At 37.5% G+C, this 19,334-nt stretch overlaps 1 protein-coding gene across 3 annotated transcripts in view; it reads left to right on the forward strand.

The window, feature by feature from the left end:
• Positions 1-19,334, forward strand: part of kif14 (kinesin family member 14) — a 49,195-nt gene that overhangs the window by 12,052 nt on the left and 17,809 nt on the right. For all 3 annotated transcript variants that reach the window (XM_039735344.1, XM_039735346.1, XM_039735345.1), the window contains exons 7-19: positions 1,644-1,674; positions 1,768-1,875; positions 5,532-5,648; positions 6,941-7,059; positions 7,583-7,755; positions 8,294-8,441; positions 9,114-9,177; positions 11,970-12,154; positions 12,723-12,825; positions 12,935-13,092; positions 13,227-13,374; positions 13,673-13,825; positions 14,467-14,602. In XM_039735344.1, the coding sequence (XP_039591278.1) occupies positions 1,644-1,674; positions 1,768-1,875; positions 5,532-5,648; positions 6,941-7,059; positions 7,583-7,755; positions 8,294-8,441; positions 9,114-9,177; positions 11,970-12,154; positions 12,723-12,825; positions 12,935-13,092; positions 13,227-13,374; positions 13,673-13,825; positions 14,467-14,602 (1,643 nt within the window). The remainder of the gene's footprint in view (positions 1-1,643; positions 1,675-1,767; positions 1,876-5,531; positions 5,649-6,940; positions 7,060-7,582; positions 7,756-8,293; positions 8,442-9,113; positions 9,178-11,969; positions 12,155-12,722; positions 12,826-12,934; positions 13,093-13,226; positions 13,375-13,672; positions 13,826-14,466; positions 14,603-19,334) is intronic.

A 19,334-nucleotide genomic window follows, 5' to 3' on the forward strand; every position in this document is an offset into this window, starting at 1 on the left:
GCTTGAAACTGTTTTTGGTCAGGAGCATGCGCTGATAGTGTGTTGCTGCATCCACCACATGACGAACCACCCGAGTGTAGCGGAATGCACTAAAAATTGTTCAATTAGAAGAATCCTAACCAACCTACATTTAAAAAAATGAGAAAAGAATTTTTATTTTACTTAAGATTATCAATCATAATTTTTCCCTGCCTGCACTGGTAACAATATATCCAGCCGAACTGATCAGACAGCCCTATTTTCATGAATTTCTTCCCCCACAGTCCCACAATGGTAAGGGGACATTCTTATTGTATATCCAAACATTCAGAGAAGCAACAGTGTAAACTTTATTAATAAGATTCTACTCGAATTGAGTGGGAAACATTTTCTTGGACTTAGCTCCAGGCTTACCACAATAGTGTGGTACAAAACCCACAAAACTGTTGTCACTGAACCAATCTATTGGTTGGTCTCATAATTAACACTACCTTTACTCATGACTTGAATTCTTCCATATCAAGCAACTTCTTACCACTTACTTGGAGAGAACATACCACTATTCTCCAGGAGAGGATCTTGATCTCAGTGGGTGCTGATTATTATCCAAGCTGCATCACACTTGGCTCCAAACCATTACGTTATGCACTGGAGATCACAGTCTGATGAAGTTGAAGGACAACACTATAAGCAAATGGCATAGATGCAGTAATTTTGTTCCAACACTGGTTATTGTTAATTTCTTTGCTGTGCCTTGATATCCTGTCAATGAAAATCATGAACAGGAGAGGAGGCAAGATGCCACCTTGGTGTATTTCAATGCACACATTGATAAGACTTGATGTAATGCCCATTATGTAAATGTAACTGTTGATCTGTACATACAGAGCCTGAACTGTATGTGCCTAAGCTGTTTATTAAGGAAGGGGACTTTTACCCTTCCATGGATCTTTTAAGGTTTACTGAAACTTAGCAGTTCTGTCTAATTAAAATAAATAGAAATTACCTAAATTTAAATTGATAAGGAACACTTCAAAAATACTGTAGAATCTGGGAGATATTCAGTGTTGTTTTCTGTTTATTGAGAATGTTTAAATATTACTAACCCTCTGGATGTTTTAGTATCTTTTATTGGTTGCATTCTATTAAATCATTTTTTTGTCTACTGTCTGAAGAGGTGGGGAAGAACACATATAATGTGACTTTGGTGCTGTATATCTTACAATTTTTTTAAAATTTATGCATTGTAATGCAGACCTCAAATCAATAAAATATTAAAAAAGAAAAAGATACAGTGACCTTTACTGGCAAATAGTGGAATTGCAAAGCATCTTCCTTGGCATCAGAAGGAAAAACATTAGACTGATCACTGCACTTTTGTTACATATACTTTAATTACTATAAAAGGTGGTCGCAATACTCTTTGTGCTGTTTTTAAAAATGTGGCAGTATATAACTGTGTTTAAGAAATACTTTACCTGGAAACTGATATTTTCTTAATTTTTAGAACAGAATGCATTCTAATTCGATAAAACCTAACATCTATATTATTTATAATGTATACCTCATCGTTGTGTGTGATACTAAAATTTTTAAATTTGGTTTGCTTTCCGAAGAAAATTAACATTGGCTTAAAATTAAATGCTGGTAATTTCTTGTTCTAGGAATGTTGTCACCTCATATGCCGATATACAAGTAAGTGTTTAAACTTATCCCGAGACCATATTTTTTCACTATGAAAAGACATACTGATTCCTGATATTTTCCATGGCTACATTTTTTTTCCAGAGTTGGCTTGAACTTGGTAATAAACAACGAGCCACAGCAGCTACAGGAATGAATGACAAGAGCTCAAGGTCTCATTCTGTCTTTACTCTTGTCATGACTCAGACTAAGGTGAGTGTTTATTGATAATAGCATCTTCTTAGATCCGTTTGGTAAAAAAGGCTGCCTTTTTTGTAATTGCTAGATACATTGAAGTGTTCTTAAGTGATGAGACCGTGCGAAGACATGAACGAAATAAGTCTTTGGTTTCAATTCTTCTCTTATGTATTGTGACAGAATGGTATAACTAAGGCTATACCAGGACACACTCTTGAAGCCAGACAAAGGAGTGTTGTTTCCTGGTGTGTGTAGGTTCAGCCCAGATATGCCATATAGAGTCATCGTGTTAGGTCAACATTTGAAAGTTGATAGATGAGTTTAGGTGCAAAACAATTCAGGTGAGGAGCATGAATGGGACAGTTTTGGAGGGATGAGACCTTTATGATAGAACCTGGTTCTTGTAACATGTAATATCTCTTAACCAGTGACAAAAGTGCCAGAAGTGGTTCTGGAAGCTGAAAAATGTTGGTCAGATACAGTCTCACCACTATTCTTGGCCTTATTCTGGATTTGCCACACAAGGAGATATTTGAGATGAGATAATTATTTCCTCAGGAGGACCATATCTCACATAAGTTATAAAGATTTTCAACAGGTTGTGTTTATAACCTCAATAAATGGTGGGAGCTACAATGAGCTGTGCCCAGAAAGTGGTTCATGTTTTTCATAGTGGAGTTCCTAGGACCTGTTGGGCACAAATTGTGAGGGTCAGATTAAAGGAAATAAGCCTCTTGAGGAATTTTAGGTGGCGCTTGGGATAAAGCTGAAAGGCGAAGGAAAGACAAACTCTGTATGAGGAATTTGGTAAGACCACAGAGAATGAATAGCCTCAAAAGAGGTTTTGGCAAGCCAGTTGACATATGAAAAATGGACAATATTAAGATGTTGCAATGGAAGCCATGACAAATGCCAACAAAACTACCTATTACTCTATTTTAATCACCAGGGGCCTCAAGTATAAATGGTGTGTACGCACAAAAATGTTGCGTACAAACTTTTCCACTTTCAAATCGCTATGTATAAAACCTAAACTTGGCATAAAGCCATGCACATTTCCACGGTAGCTCATACCCTGGCGTACGCAAGTTCTGCGCTTGGTTTTACAGACTGGCGACACTTAGCGTCAAAGCAGTGCTACTGTTCCAGTGTGGTTTCCCTTTCTTTTTTAGATCCATATCCCTGATGCGGCTTTATAAATACACTGAAATTAACCTCATATTGTTTATTAGTTTAATGCACCTGATTGTAATTAACCTGTAACAATATAATGGTCCACAGAATGGTCAAACTATTCTAAATACAATAGCTGCTTTAGCGATGTTACTCTCACTGCACCTTCTTCTTTTCTTTCAGCTGCTCCCGTTAGGGTTGCCACAGTCATCTTTTTCCATATTATTCTCACTGCACCACTCTGAGTATTTATATCACTGTATCTGAGTGGGAAATCACAGCTGTACAGCAGCTGATCAGAAAGAGACTTATCGGTATACAGCATCTAGCACACACTGCTTCAGCCATGCTGTCTATTGAACTGCTCTATTTTCCTGTACAGACCTCGCGGTTCAGAAACAGTTTCATCCCAAAACTATACACGCACTCAATCAGTCCATCAAGTGCTTCTTGTAGAACTGTTCGTACTTATAAGTACAACTACCTCACTGTAAACTTGCAATACAGTTATAATATTGTACAACCTGAGCCACTTTATAAAGCGCGATTTACATATGATGACGATATCATTTTAAGATGAAATGCAGCAAAATATGTTTATTATATTATACAGATAAAACTTTAACTTAATTTAAATAATCTATATTGTTAATAATTAAAGGACACGAGTCGCTACAGTAGCAATGATCTGGCACTCTGTTCATGGATTGTTCCTGCCTCGCACTATATGCTTCACTGGGACTGGTGTGAAGGACAGAATAATTTAACACGCTTGGGATACTACTGAAGATATTTCAATGTTCCTTAAAGTTTTGAAGAATCAGAGAATGTAAGCTTACAGATGGCTTAACGCCTATTACAGAGCTGATTGTGTGGCAATTGGGTATTTGGAGAAAGAAAAGTAAGGACAGGAATTGGGGGCCTAGTACATTTGAAAGAGACAGTACTACTACAATAAATTATTTCATCGAAACTTGGCATAAAATCACTTTCGCCATACGTGTTCCCATGTTTAATAACATGCTTTAACTCCTATCATCATGAAAATTATATCAAGTATACATCTCAGTATTTTAATTATTCAGAGAGCTGTAACATTACGAATGAGACTATAGATCCATCAGAATTACTTCAGTTAATGGTGATGCCATATTACCTTACTTAATAGTGCTGGTGTCACACAAGAAGAGCCGCTTACTTGGCAGACATTGGCTTACAATGGCAATATTTCTCAAACATCTTATCTCTTTGTTTCTCATCATAACTAATTGATAATATTGATACGCAATCATTTATCTCTATTTATAATCAAACATTATATTAAAATTATACTTTTGCACTTTGGGTGGTTGAAAATGGTGGTGGAATTTTTTCATGATTACATATGTATTACCTAGGTTATGTGCAAAGTAAAAAGAGTTATAGTTGCCTAAAAACATAGAAAAAGTGTTAGTATTATATAATTACTATAGGTAAAACTTCATTTCGCTACATTTAATTATGATAATGATGGCAGAAATAAAAATCATAAAATTAAATGTATTATTAGGAACACGACGGAGATGTTGCAGCTTTTTGTCCCCATTACATCTTTGTATTTACATGGTATGTTCAATGTTTACACGTTATTGTTAAACTGATGATGTATAAATTAAAATAAAATTAATAGTAGTTATTGAAAGAATGTGTGTTATATTGAATACAGTTTTCAATATTGTGTACACATTTATATTTCCATGATACATAAATGGTTGTTTAAATAAAATACTACTTCCGGTTGAGTAATTTTTTTCAAATTTCATATCTGTTCGCTTTTTATCATTATAAATATCTATACAAAATCTGAAACCTCTATCTGTTATTATAACCATATTTTACAGGAAAATTCTCGAAAGTATTCAGTTAAAGTACCACTTCTGGTTGCTGGAAGTGCCCCAAAAGTCGACAGGATGCCTTATTTTTGATATAAATTAGATGTACAAAATCTTATTGACCTAGGTCAAAGTGTTTTCGAGTTATTGTGTTTACACACAGACAGACCTAATGTCAAAATGGTATTTTTGGACTCACAAAATCTCAATGTCGATTTTTTTTTTTTATAAAACGATTCCTATCCTTTCTATATAATGGTATTTTGGACTCAGAGAGGTGTAAAATGTCAAGATTCATCAAAATCTCGAGGTTGAATTTTTTCATGATTCCTATACTTTATACTATGTATACGAGAAAGTAAAAAGGAGAAATGCCAGCTTGGTACTAAACTTTATATACAATATGTTTATATACTCAATATGACCTTAACTGGATTGTGGGGGAATGAATAAATTAACACACAAAATTATTTACTATGGTCTATTTGTGGGTTAATACTGATAGTCAGTGGCATAATTTCAAAATGAATGATATGAAACATATGCATGGTATGAAACATATGCACAGGAGAATTCACTAAGAAAGAAACTGAAGTTAATTACCTATATCTGACCTTCTTTTTACAGACTGAATTTGTTGAAGAGGAAGAGCATGACCATTCAATAACTAGCAGAATTAACTTAGTGGACCTCGCAGGAAGTGAGCGCTGCTCCACAGCACAGACCTCTGGTGAAAGACTGAAGGTAATCATTATGGTCGTGTTTGGCTTTGAGATGTACTATGAGTTTTGTTTATTATTTTCCCTTATGTTATTTTAGGTATTTTGTCATCTGATGTTTTCTCTCATAAATCTCTTCCATGTACTGTGTAACTGCTGTCATTCTTAGATTGCACACACAGTGTTTTTTGGTATATTGGGCCTAAAAACATTATTTCTTTCATCAACAACTAGTTGCTGAATCACAAATGCTGAACATATTTTATAGTTTGATTACAAATTAATATCTAAACCTAAATTTGCATTATTGTGTAAGTAAGTTAACTTCAGTAATGTGATGAATCTTCAAAGAATTTTTAACAAGTATTCACATGCAGGCTAAATACAATTCCTTCAGTGTTATTTTTTTTTGCATTTTCATTGATGGTTAATTAGTTTAAATTTAAAGTAGTAAAGTGAGCATTACATTTTTGAATGCTGATATTTATTACAGAGTGTGTTGCATGTCATTTAGAAATTTACCAAAAAGGATTTAATTGGAAAGATTTGTATACGGTACTTCTTCCAGCTTCTGTATAGACAGGGAAGTGTAATTTTAAAAAACCTAAGTACAGTAGAGGTATCTTCATCTGTCCCTGGTATTGTCTGAGAACATTTTTTAATAAGTTAACAATATTGTAGAGAAAAGTAACTTAATTTTTGTATTAAAAGGATCAGCATATTTGTTTTAAATTTGTACATTGGCTGAAAAAGCAAGTAAAACATTTACTGTACATTAAAAATAAAAAAATTGATAGACAAAAAGAGTGTAGTTTTCCTATTTATCTTGTAAATCTTTCAGTATTTCATTCATAACTGATTTTTTTCATTAAAATGTTTCTAAGCAACTTTTATAGGTAGTTGTATGATTAATACAAAACTTAGATGGAAAGCACTGAAAAGACAGTGTATAGGATTTACAAAGAAATACAGTAGGTAGCCAAGTGTAAAATTGTGGGACAATTTGGTTGTGGAAGTTGTAAGTCATTTTGTGATGAATTACAAGAGGTCTGAGAGAAGAAACAAGCATAAAACGTGTAACCTGTAACAAAAACATGTAGGATAACTTGAGAAAAGAAAGCAGAAGTAAACAATTAGTCAACATGTATAAACAGATAATTTTTGTGGTATTCATTTGTCAATGTTTAGAAAATTGATCAGTTTACAACTGTTCCCATAATAATACTTCATTTGTGAAAAGTGTATTCTGTCCTACTATATGTAAATCCTTCTTCCTCCATTGCACCCAGTGTGGTTTCATTGTTCTTATTTCAACAGGAAGGTGTGAGCATCAATAAATCTCTGTTAACCTTGGGAAAGGTCATCTCTGCATTGTCAGAACAATCACAAACTAAAAAGAATGTTTTTATTCCCTACAGAGAGTCAGTTTTGACATGGTAAGAAAGTTTAATTCGGTGCAATTCTCAATGGTTGGCTACAATACCATATACCATATGTTGCAACGGTTGGAACAGCTCTTTTATGCCTTTGAATATCTTTAAACTCTAGAGAATCATTTTAAAAGTGTGACTGCTACACTAAGCTGCATTTATCCAAATCAGATTGATACTGGGGTGCTATGCTGATACAGTTGTCAGTGCTGTTACTTCATATGTCCATCGTCAATGTGGAGACTGAATGTTCTCACCACTTGTCAGTGGGTTGTCTCTGGGTGTTTAGGTATCTTCTCACAAGTTAAGTTGATTGGTAACTCTAAATTTGCCCTGTATGAATTAATGTGACATTATAGTTGGAAATATCCTGCAATGGACTGATGTCCCATCTAGAATTGTTTCCTGTTTTGTTCCTAATGCTACTCGGATATACTGTTGCCCACCTTGACCCTATATTTGAAATAGGCAGGTTCATAAAGTTGATGGATGGATTCAGAAAATGAATAACATTTATTTTTTGCGATAGGTTATTGAAAGAGAGTCTTGGTGGAAATTCCAAGACAGCTATGATAGCCACAATTAGTCCAGCAGCAAGCAATGTGGAGGAGACTCTTAGCACTCTTCGTTATGCCAGACAGGCTCGTATGATCATTAATAATGCTAAAGTGAATGAAGATACCAATGCTAAACTAATTAGAGGTGAGTCACTAATTACTTGTTCTATCAGAAAAATTTAAAATAAAGTCTGCTATACATGTATTTATTTTATCAGTTTTTTGTGTAAATATTTCATATTTTGTTAGCATGGCATTATACCACAAGAGGGTGCCATTGCTGCTTTTCCAAATGCTGCTGTCTTCAGACTTTATTTCATATTTACCTTGCATTGAAAGTATTTAATTCCATAATATTATGTATAATTTTATGCTATTTTATATTTGATTTATGTTAGGTTGTTTTTTATTTGTTTTACACATATAATTATCTGTTCTTACTTTACCAAGAAGTATCACTGCAGTTACTACATTTTTTGAGTGTTGCATTTTAAATTATGAATAATTTGCTGAGTTATCAATACTGGAAGTGTAAAATATATACATTTTGTTTTTCATTATATGGCATCATTTAATTCGGATATTGCAATGGGATTGAAATAATCATGAATAATGTAGGCAAAGAAATGTTCAGAAATAACTTTTGGTGTTCCAAGTTAACATTCTTTTTGTAATATTTACAGAATTAAAGGCTGAAGTTGAAAAACTTAAAGCAGCACAAATGAATACTAAGGACATGGAACCTGAAACTGTTAAACTCTTCAAGCAAGAAATTGAAACTCTTAAAATGCAGCTAAAACAGCAAGAGAAAGAAATGGCAGAAGCTCACAGGTATTTCTTCATTAGTAAAATAATTAGCAAAAATGCTTTAAGGGAATTAATAGCTATTTGCAACTTTTTAAATCAAAATTTCAAAGATACATTCACTTAAATAAGTGATTTTTTTTTTATTCATGCCTTCCAAATTTAATTCATGATTATGGAGTGCCAGGCCTATCCAGGCACAAAGCAGTATCTAATTCTGTTGGTGTGGCAGCCCATTACAAGGCACACTTTATATCCTACGAGACGTTAAGCCTCAAATTAACCTAACATGGATGTTTTTAATGGGAAGAAAACTGCAATATTTGAGGATAAATCCACTCAGACAAAGGGAGAACATGTGTTCTTTCTATAGACAATAGACTGGCTGGGGCTGAATCTCAGTCTCCAGGAGCTGAGATGTAGCAGCATTTATCACTTCACCAAAGTGCTCTCTATGATTATATTTGCAACAACAAAACGTGAATTATGTGGAACTTGAAAGATATGTGTCATGCATTTAGAAAAAAATTTTACAATTATGTAACATGTCTTTAAAATTAATGACAGTTCATATGTGAAATACACAATGTTTTCTTTGATAAATTTCACTGTAGGTTTCAGTTGCAAATCTGTGGTCTGTAAAGGAAATTTGTCCAGAATATAACAACTGCAATGATGATATTTTTTTATTGTTTTCAGAACTTGGAGAGAAAAGTTAGACGAGGCAGAAAAAAGAAAACGTGAAGAGACTAAAGAATTACAGGTGACCTATTAGGCACTTAGGGGTAACTGTATTAGAGAAGACATAATTTTTGCTTTGTTCCTTTGATTCTTCTCAGTAATTTTGTTTATTCATACCTGCTTTTGTTATAAAATATTTTATATTTGTTATTTCACGTCTTTTCAGTGTTGTTTGAAAGTTATTTTCTAAGGATAGTTCAACAATGTATAACTTTATTTGTGAGTTATAATGGAGGTTTTTCTTGACCCAGATATACAAGGGGGTTCCCAAGGTTTCCTAGAATTTGTCAATAGCATGGGAATAGGGTGTACTTATCAATTATTCTGCTAGGTATTGCATGCCTACAGATTTGTTATACAGTCTACCAAGTACCATTATGCTGAGTTGATGGAGATGAGTTACTGAGATTTATTCTGAAAATCAGACAGGCGAGTTCTGCAATTTTGTTTTTCCTTTACAAGTAGAAAAAAACATGTCGGGTCATATCAAACATCAAGGCAACAAAGATCGCATTTTCAATATTAATGTACTTGTTAATAAAGAATTTTCTCATGAACAGACTGTTAATCAGCAACATTACACTAAAATGTTGAAGCGTCTGTGGGAAAGCATCAGGACAAAAATGTGTTGAGCAGTGGCCCACTCAAAATTCCATTTTACATCATGACCACACACTTGCACACAGTTTTGCACACTTTTAAAATGAAAGATTCCTTAATGGCACTCTGTGGTTCTTTACTGGGGTGTGTGGTTCCTTGTAGAACTAATACTTGACAAAGCACCATTTCATTCTGGGAAGGGTTCTTTGCAAATGAAGTTGGTTCTTTGTGCTTTGAAAAACTTCCTGATATGTAGAAAGAAGCAGAATTCTTTAATGTCTAGTAGGGTACCTAGCAGGACACTGACAGATTAAGAAAACCTGAACTTAGCCTGTGTTACTGTTTGCAGCAACAGTCCTTTTAAAATCATGACCCATTGGTATTTTGTAATTTTTTGATATCTATTTATGGATCTAAATAAATAAAGGTTCTTTCTGGAACCTTCATTTGGATGTTCAATCAAGAAATCACTTAAATAGGAGCTTCCTGACACAGAGAAGTAGACCAAAAAGCACCTCAAAAGCTAGACATCATGCCAAGATCCAAAGAAATTCAGGAACAAATGAGAACAGAAGTAATTGAGATCTATCAGCCTGGTAAAGGTTATAAAGCCATTTCTAAAGCTTTGGGACTCCAGCGAACCACAGTGAGAGCCATTATCCACAAATGGCAAAAACATGGAACAGTGGTGAACCTTCCAGGAGTGGCCGGCCGACCAAAATTACCCCAAGAGCGCAGAGACGACTCATCCGAGAGGTCACAAACGACCCCAGGACAACGTCTAAAGAACTGCAGGCCTCACTTGCCTCAATTAAGGTCAGTGTTCACGACTCCACCATAAGAAAGAGACTGGGCAAAACGGCCTGCATGGCAGATTTCCAAGGCGAAACCACTGTTAAGCAAAAAGAACATTAGGGCTCGTCTCAATTTTGCTAAGAAACATCTCAATGATTTCCAAGACTTTTGGGAAAATACCTGGTGGACTGATGAGACAAAAGTTGAACTTTTTGGAAGGCAAATGTCTCGTTACATCTGGCGTAAAAGGAACACAGCATTTCAGAAAAAGAACATCATGCCAACAGTAAAATATGGTGGTGGTAGTGTGATGATCTGGGGTTGTTTTGCTGCTTCAGGACCTGGAAGGCTTGCTGTGATAGATGGATCCATGAATTATACTGTCTACCAAAAAATCCTGAAGGAGAATGTCCGGCCATCTGTTTGTCAACTCAAGCTGAAGCGATCTTGGTGCTGCAACAGGACAATGACCCAAAACACACCAGCAAATCCACCTCTGAATGGCTGAAGAAAAACAAAATGAAGACTTTGGAGTGGCCTAGTCAAAGACCTGACCTGAATCCAATTGAGATGCTATGGCATGACCTTAAAAAGGCGGTTCATGCTAGAAAACCCTCAAATTAAGCTGAATTACAACAATTCTGCAAAGATGAGTGGGCCAAAATTCCTCCAGAGCGCTGTAAAAGACTCATTGCAAGTTATACTTAAGCGCTTGATTGCAGTTATTGCTGCTAAGGGTGGCCCAACCAGTTATTAGGTTCAGGGGCAATTACTTTTTCACACAGGGCAAAAACTGCATTTTGTGTTTACTTGTGTTATATTTGACTAATGGTTAAATGTGTTTGATGATCAGAAACATTTTGTGTGACAAACATGCAAAATAATAAGAAATCAGGAAGGGGGCAAATAGTTTTTCACACCACTGTATCTTTTATGCCATCACTTTGAAGAACCACTGTGGCACTTTTATTTTTAAGAGTGTAACATGACAGTGCACTTGCACACATCATGTTGTCAATCAAATAGTTTTTGACCAAGAACAATGTGGTTGTTGCTTTGTATTCCCTGAATTCATCAGAGCTAGCTCACTGTGGCTTTTGTTGTTCCTGAAATTAAAACTGAGACTGAAAGGCAGATGATTTGCTACCATGGTAGAAAACCAGGAAGAACTGTAGGAGATGCTAAACATGATAATAAAAAATAAGCACAGGTAATGTAGGAGTAGAATAAACACTGCGACAACTGTATTACATCTCAATGGGTGTATTTTGAAGGTGGCTAAGATTGAATTGCTGTAAGTTGTATATATTTTTTTTATTTACATCTGGGAATTTTATGGTTCCCCTTTGCATATGCAGATAAGTAAATTTGTTTCCTTATACTGAATGATATATCAATAACTTGGTTGTCTTTTAACAGAAAGCTGGTGTTACATTCCAAATGGATAATCGATTACCAAATCTTGTCAATCTTAATGAAGATCCTCAGCTTTCAGAGATGTTGTTATATATGATTAAAGAGGGGCAGACTAAAGTGGGAAAATATAAACCAAATTCATTTCATGACATCCAGTTGTCTGGGGTTCTCATTGCTGATGACCATTGGTAAGATGATTCTAATGTTTTATTTTATCTTATAGTGTAATGACTTAAGAGAAGTAGTAATCTATTGTGAGTATTATATGGCTAGTGTAATGCTTCTCTCAGGCAGGACATTTATTTCTGCCAGGTCCCTAAATGCGATGAAACTAATTAAAATAGAAGCCATGCTTATACTTATTCAGGTTATCATGCACATATTATAACTATAAATATTGTTTTAGTTGTATGAGGGAGTATTAGTGAAGAACAAAATTACTGCTGTGATCTATAGCAGGACGACAGAGTCAACATTGTACCAAGTGGTTTCTCATTAGTACTGCTATGTTATCTTTGTTAACAAAAACACAATAATTAATTGAAGTCATTTATGATTCAAATGTACTGTACCTCTGACTAGTACAGTATATGGAATATTGGAGCAGGACTAACCTTAAGCTAACCATTAGACTCATATTCTTTTAAAGGCTATCAGCATTGATAAAGTCTAATAAAAGTTCTTAAGAAGTTGTGTTCAAATCCATGTTTTTACAAATGTATATTTGAATAAATTTATCTCATTCTTTCATTTTAGTGTGATTTCAAATATAGGTGGGACAGTAAGAATTATACCAGTTAAGGATGCAAAAACGTATGTAAATGGTACCCTCATCAATGAATCAACTGTTCTGCATCATGTATGTTTCATTAAACTACAATTAAAGTCCTAATAGATGTAGATATATTCCATTTAATTGACATTTCTTAACCTGGTGAGTTGATTGGTTCTTATTAATTTCTTTATAGGGTGATAGAGTGATCCTTGGTGGTGATCATTATTTTCGCTTTAATCATCCTGTTGAAGTGCAAAGTGGGAAACGAGTTTCATGCAAAATGAACTTGCAAGAAGGACAAAAAGATTTTGAATTTGCAAGGAATGAATTGTTAGCAGCTCAGCGAGCAGTGTGAGTAAATATGAAGAGAGGCACAGCTGATAATCATATGAACAACTTTATATTCTAGACAGTATTATTACATTGCCTCTTTTTATACTGGGGATGGTTGGCATAGATTAAGATGTGGTGCTCTATTATATTAGGCTTGAAGCAGAGATAGAAGCAGCCCGACTAAAAGCCAAAGAAGAGATGATACATGGCATACAAGTGGCTAAGGAGATGGCTCAGAAAGAACTTTCTGATCAGAAAACATTGTTTGAAAACCGGATAAAAGCTTTGGAAAAAGAGCTGGTACATTTCAATATCTGACATTTTTCTCTTTCTTGTCTTGGTAAACCTAAATGAATGTACTAACCTAAAAAAAAAAAAAATATACAGTATATATATATATATATATATATATATATATATATATATATATATATATATATATATATAGTATATATGTGTGTGTATATATAGATATATATATATATATATATATATATATATATATATAAGGTGTGTATATGTGTCTGTATATATAGAGTATCTATATGCATGTGTGTATATATACAACATGTGTTTTTGAAATTTGTTGTTTTCCTAGGAGAAAGAATCCAAAAAACAAAAATGCCAAGAGCTTGATAACAAAAGGGTTATCAGTAAAATTGAAGAACTTGAAAAAGAGAAGACACACCTCGAACTGGAGGTGAATTTAAATAAAAAACGTCTTCAAATGGAAGCAATGGCGACACAACAGGTATTTAATAGATTTTAAATAGTGTTAGGCATTGTTTTTTATTGTGCATTGAATAATAATAATACTCCATATCAGCATTCTCGAGTTCAGTCCTAAGGTACCACTGTTTCTTTAGGATTTCAGTTCAACTAATTTCACAAAATCGGTATGTCAGTCTAATTTCTAAGTGATCTTATTTAGTTACCATTTTTTCTATTTTGCATTTTGAAAAATGTATTAATATAATACAGTATTTAACATATAAACGTAATTCAGACATTTATATTTTTTACCATAGCTTTAAATGCTTAATTTTATTTTAACAAATAATTTTTAATTGACATTTTTCTGTGGAGTCTGCTTCCTTAATTGAATCCAAATACTAACAATTAGTGATGAGTAGTGTAGACACAGGTGCAAATAACCATGAATACTAGCTTATTTAAGCTAAGGAATAATGTACACATTTTTGAATTTCATACTAGTGCACTTTTATGAACACAAAATGAGAGAAGAAAAGAGTAATTTAATTAATCATTTAAATCATTAATTTGTGAATTATGGTGTATGGCAGAACTAAACCTGAGAACCACTGCTCTATATAATTTCACAGGGAAATTTCTACTTTTTCACTTAATCTTCAATTATTTACTTGTTTATAGGCACTCACTGATCATAATATAAGACATGCAAAAATTATTGAAGCTTTAGAAACAGAAAAAAAAAAGATTGCTGAAGACTTAAAAAGAACACAAGAAAAACTAAACCAGAAAAAAATAAACGGTTCAGCTCAAAATGGTATGTAGTGTCATGCATCTATAATAACATTAATTACATAAATATTTAATTCTTTGGTTTTAATAATTAAGATATGAAATTAGAAAGGTTGTAAACTTGCTGCTTCTTTTCCTAAGGATAGACTAAAAGTGCATTGACAGATTTACTTAAGAAGATTTAATTAGGGGTCATATGAAACATTTATCAAAAGAAAGTTTCCCTGAAAATGGTAATTTACATTATAATAAATCACCTATGACAGATAGGTGTTGAGGTAATATTTTTGATTTCTTTTTACACATTAGTTTATAATTACAAATTCTAGATTTCAAGATTATTATTTCTTTTTTTACAAATTAGAATATGCATTAATTACAAATTCTAGATTTCAACTGATAATTACTTAGTATACATATTAGTTGATGAAATCAATATTATGCTTTGATTTTTTTTATTGTATTATTTTTACTTAATAACCGGCATATTTGATGAAATATAATTTCTTTCATTATCTGGATGTTATATTTTTGTAGGGCATAATATGTTTGTACAGTATGGTGATATAGTGCTTAGCTTTACTGAGTTAGATATAAAGACCTTATTTCAATTTTTTCTGGCAAGTATCTGTGTGGGTTTTGCACATTTTGGTTGGGTTTGTGTGGGGTTTTCATTGGTTGTTCCTATATTTCATAAATGTACATTTTAGGTTCCACGTCCCAAGAGCCAGTTTCTGTAGCCGAGGATCAGGCCGCCAAGGTCCCTGTCTTCGGCCACCACCCAACTCACACTGCACCCAACCTCCTTGGCCCCTCCCATAGGTGGTGAGCCCATGGGAAGGAGGACCCACGTTACCTCTTAGGGCTGTGCCCAGCCGAGCCCCATGGGTGCAGGCCCAGCCACCAGGTGCTCGCCATCGAGCCCCACTTCCAGGCCTGGCCCCAGAGGGGGGCCCCGGTGACCCACGTCCGGGCAAGGGAAAACGTTGTCCAATGTTTTTGCTCTTCATTGGAGGTTTGTTGAACCGCTCTTTGTCTCATCCCTCACCTAGGACCAGTTTGCCTTGGGTGACCCTACCAGGGGCATAAAGCCCCTGACAACATAGCTCCTAGGATCATTGGGACACACAAACCCCTCCACCACGATAAGGTGACGGTTCACAGCTTGGACTCTGGAACCAATCTCCTTGAGAGGGGCTGGACTCTCTACCACTCTGGAGTTGCCCCCGGTGAGAGGTGCTGAGCAGGTGTGGGCATACTTATTGCCCCCTGACTTGGAGCCTGTGCATTGGGGTTTACCCCGGTGGACGAGAGGGTGGCCTCCCTCCGCCTTCAGGTGGGAGGAAGGGTCCTGACTGTTGTTTGTGCGTATGCTCGAACAGCAGTTTGGAGTATCCACCCTTTTGGAGTCTCTGGAGGGTTGCTAGAGGGCGTACCTTCTGGGGATTCCCTCGTTTTGCTGGGAGACTTCAATGCTGACATGGGCAATGACAGTGAGACCTGGAAGGGCGTGATTGGGAGGAATGGCCCCCCCGATCTGAACCCGGCGGTTTTGTTATTGGACTTCTGTGCTCGTCACGGATTGTCCATAACGAACACCATGTTCAAGCATAAGGGTGTTCATATGTGCACTTGGCACCAGGACACCCTAGGCCTCAGGTCGATGATCGACTTTGTGGTGGTCGTGGACTTGCGCCATATGTCTTGGACACTTTCGGGTGAAGAGAGGGGCGGAGCTGTCAACTGATCACCACCTGGTGGTGAGTTGGCTTCGATGGTGGGGAAGATGCGGTCAGACCTGGTAGGCCCAAGCGTGTTGTGAGGGTCTGCTGGGAGCGGCTGGCAGAGTCCCCTGTCAGAAGTAGCTTCAACTCCCACCTCGGCAGAACTTCAACCCGTCCGAGGGAGGTGGGGACATTGAGTCGAATGGGCCATGTTCCGTGCCTCTATTGTTGAGGCGGCTGACGGAGCTGTGGCAAAGGTGGTGGTGCCTGTGTGGCGGCAATCCCGAACCCGTTGGTGGACACCGCGGTGAGGGATGCCGTCAAGCTGAAGAAGAGTCCTATAGGACTTTTGTCCTGTGGGTCTCTGGAGGCAGCTGATAGGTACCGGCAGGCCAAGCGGAATGCGGCCGGTTGTTGCTGAGGCAAAACTTCGGGCATGGGAGGAGTTTGGAGGCCATGGAGAGCGACTTTGGACGGCGAGGAGATTCTGGTCCACCGTCCGGCGTCTCAGGAGGGAAGCAGTGCAGTGTCAACACCGTATATGGTGGGGATGGTGCTGCTGACCTCGACTTCGAGGGCGTTGGGGTCAGTGGGGGAGTACTTGAAGACCTCCTCAATCCCACTAACATGCCTTCCAATGAGGAAGCAGAGCCTGGGGACTCTGAGGTGGGCTCTCCCATCTCTGGGACTGAAGTCACCGAGGTGGTCAAAAAACTCCTTGGTGGCAGGGCCCCGGGGGTGGATGAGATGGCCGGAGTTCCTTAAGGCTCTGGATGTTGTAGGACTGTCTTGGTTGACACGTCTCTGCAACATCGCATGGACATCGGGGACAGTGCCTCTGGATTGGCAGACCGGGGTGGTGGTCCCCTCTTTAAAAGGGGCGGAGGGTGTGTTCCAACTATAGAGGGATCACACTCCTCAGCCTCCCTGGAAAAGTCTATTCGGGGGTTCTGGAGAGGAGGGTCCGTCGGATAGTCGAACCTCGGATTCAGGAGGAACAGTGTGGTTTTAGTCCTGGTCGGAACAGTGGACCAGCTCTTCACCCTTAGCAGAGTCCTGGAGGGTGCATGGGAGTTTGCCCACCAGTCTACATGTGTTTTGTGGACTTGGAAAGGCATTGACCGTGTCCCTCGGGGAATCCTGTGGGGGTGCTCGGGAGTATGGGGTACGGACCCCTGATAAGAGCTGTTTGGTCTCTGTACAACGGTGTCAGAGCTTGGTCCGCATTGCCGGCAGTAAGTCGAGCCCGTTTCCAGTGAGAGTTGGACTCCGCCAGGGCTGCCCTTTGTCACCATTCTGTTCATAACTTTTATGGACAGAATTTCTAAGCGCAACCAGGGTGTTGAAGGGGTCGGTTTGGTGGACTCAGGATTGGGTCACTGCTTTTGCAGATGATGTTGTCCTGTTTGCTTCATCAGGCCGTGATCTTCAGCTCTCTCTGGATCGGTTGCAGCTGAGTGTGAAGCGGCTGGGATGAGAATCAGCACCTCAAATCCGAGACATGGTCCTCAGCGGAAAAGGGTGGAGTGCCCTCTCAGGGTTGGGGAGAGATCCTGCCCCAAGTGGAGGAGTTCAAGTATCTCGGGGTCTTGTTCACGAGTGAGGGAAGAATGGAACGTGAGATCGACAGGCGGATCGGTTCGCCATCCGCAGTGATGTGGGGTCTGCATCGGTCTGTCGTGGTGAAAAGAGCTGAGCCGTAAGGCAAAGCTCTTAATTTACCAGTCGATCTACGTTCCTACCCTCACCAATGGTCATGAGCTATGGTTAGTGACCGAAAGAACGAGATCGCGAATACAAGCGGCTGAAATGAGTTTCCTCCGCAGGGTGTCTGGGCTTTCCCTTAAAGATAGGGTGAGAAACTCAGTCATCCGAAGGGGCTCAGAGTAGAGCCGCTGCTCCTCTGCATCGAGAGGAGTCAGATGAGGTGGCTCGGGCATCTGATCAGGATGCCTCCTGGGCGCCTCCCTGGTGAGGTGTTCGGGCACGTCCAACGGGAGGAGGCCCCGGGGAAGACCCAGGACACGCTGGAGGGACTATGTCTCCCGGCTGGCCTGGGAACGCATGGGATTCTCCGGAAGAGCTGGAAGAAGTGGCCGGGGAGAGGGAAGTCTGGGCCTCTCTGCTTAAGCTGCTGCCCCCGCGACCCGACCCCAGATAAGCGGAAGAGGATGGATGGATGGATATATATATACATTTTAGGTTACATAGTTACTTTGGCTTGGTATTGATGAGTGCCTGTTTATGACTGAGTATGTACCAAGATGAACAGGGTTTTGTCAGAATTATGAACAATAACTGAAGACTAAGAAAAGACAGTCATTTTTTTACAAGTCTATAGTACATTATATATAGTACTTATAGTACTTACATTATGTATAGTACTTAAACATTTGGTTGCCTTTGATGTAACCGTAGTTGCAGCTTTGTTTATAACAGCCTAAACCGTTGTTAGTCTTAGTACTTTTAGTGTAATCACATTTGTCTAATATGAGCTCTGTTTAGATGCACCTCTGGACTGATACCTTGCTGTGACATTCTTGGGAAAGGTGCTATATAAATAAAATGTATTATTATTATTACTAGTGATGGCAATGATAATTCCACCTGGTTTTGGTTTCAAGTATTCTTGGAAAATAGTTTGCAGGCATTTGTCCCCTGTCTATTCACTTTTATACTCTCCATAGTAAGTAATGGGTTGCCTATTTTACTGTTATTATGACTTGCTGAAACCCTAATGCTAATTCTCATTGATCACATACTACTTCTAAAATCTCTCACCTTTTCTGTCAAAAGTTCTTGAGTGTGTTGTGGCCTCCCAACTTACTAGTTATTTGACTTCTAACAAGCAGATGGAACTCTTTCAATCTGGTTTCAGATCACTTCACAGCTGTAAAACTGCTCAGCTTCACATCACAATAATTTATGTGGCAATCCAGTAAATGAATTCTGTTAGATCTTAGTGTAGCCTTTAACACTGTCAAACATGATGTTGTACTCTCCAGGAAGGAAAAACATTCTGAGTATCTCTGG

Source organism: Polypterus senegalus, chromosome 14 (genome assembly GCF_016835505.1).
Source record: "Polypterus senegalus isolate Bchr_013 chromosome 14, ASM1683550v1, whole genome shotgun sequence".
Classification (NCBI taxonomy): Eukaryota; Metazoa; Chordata; class Cladistia; order Polypteriformes; family Polypteridae; genus Polypterus; species Polypterus senegalus.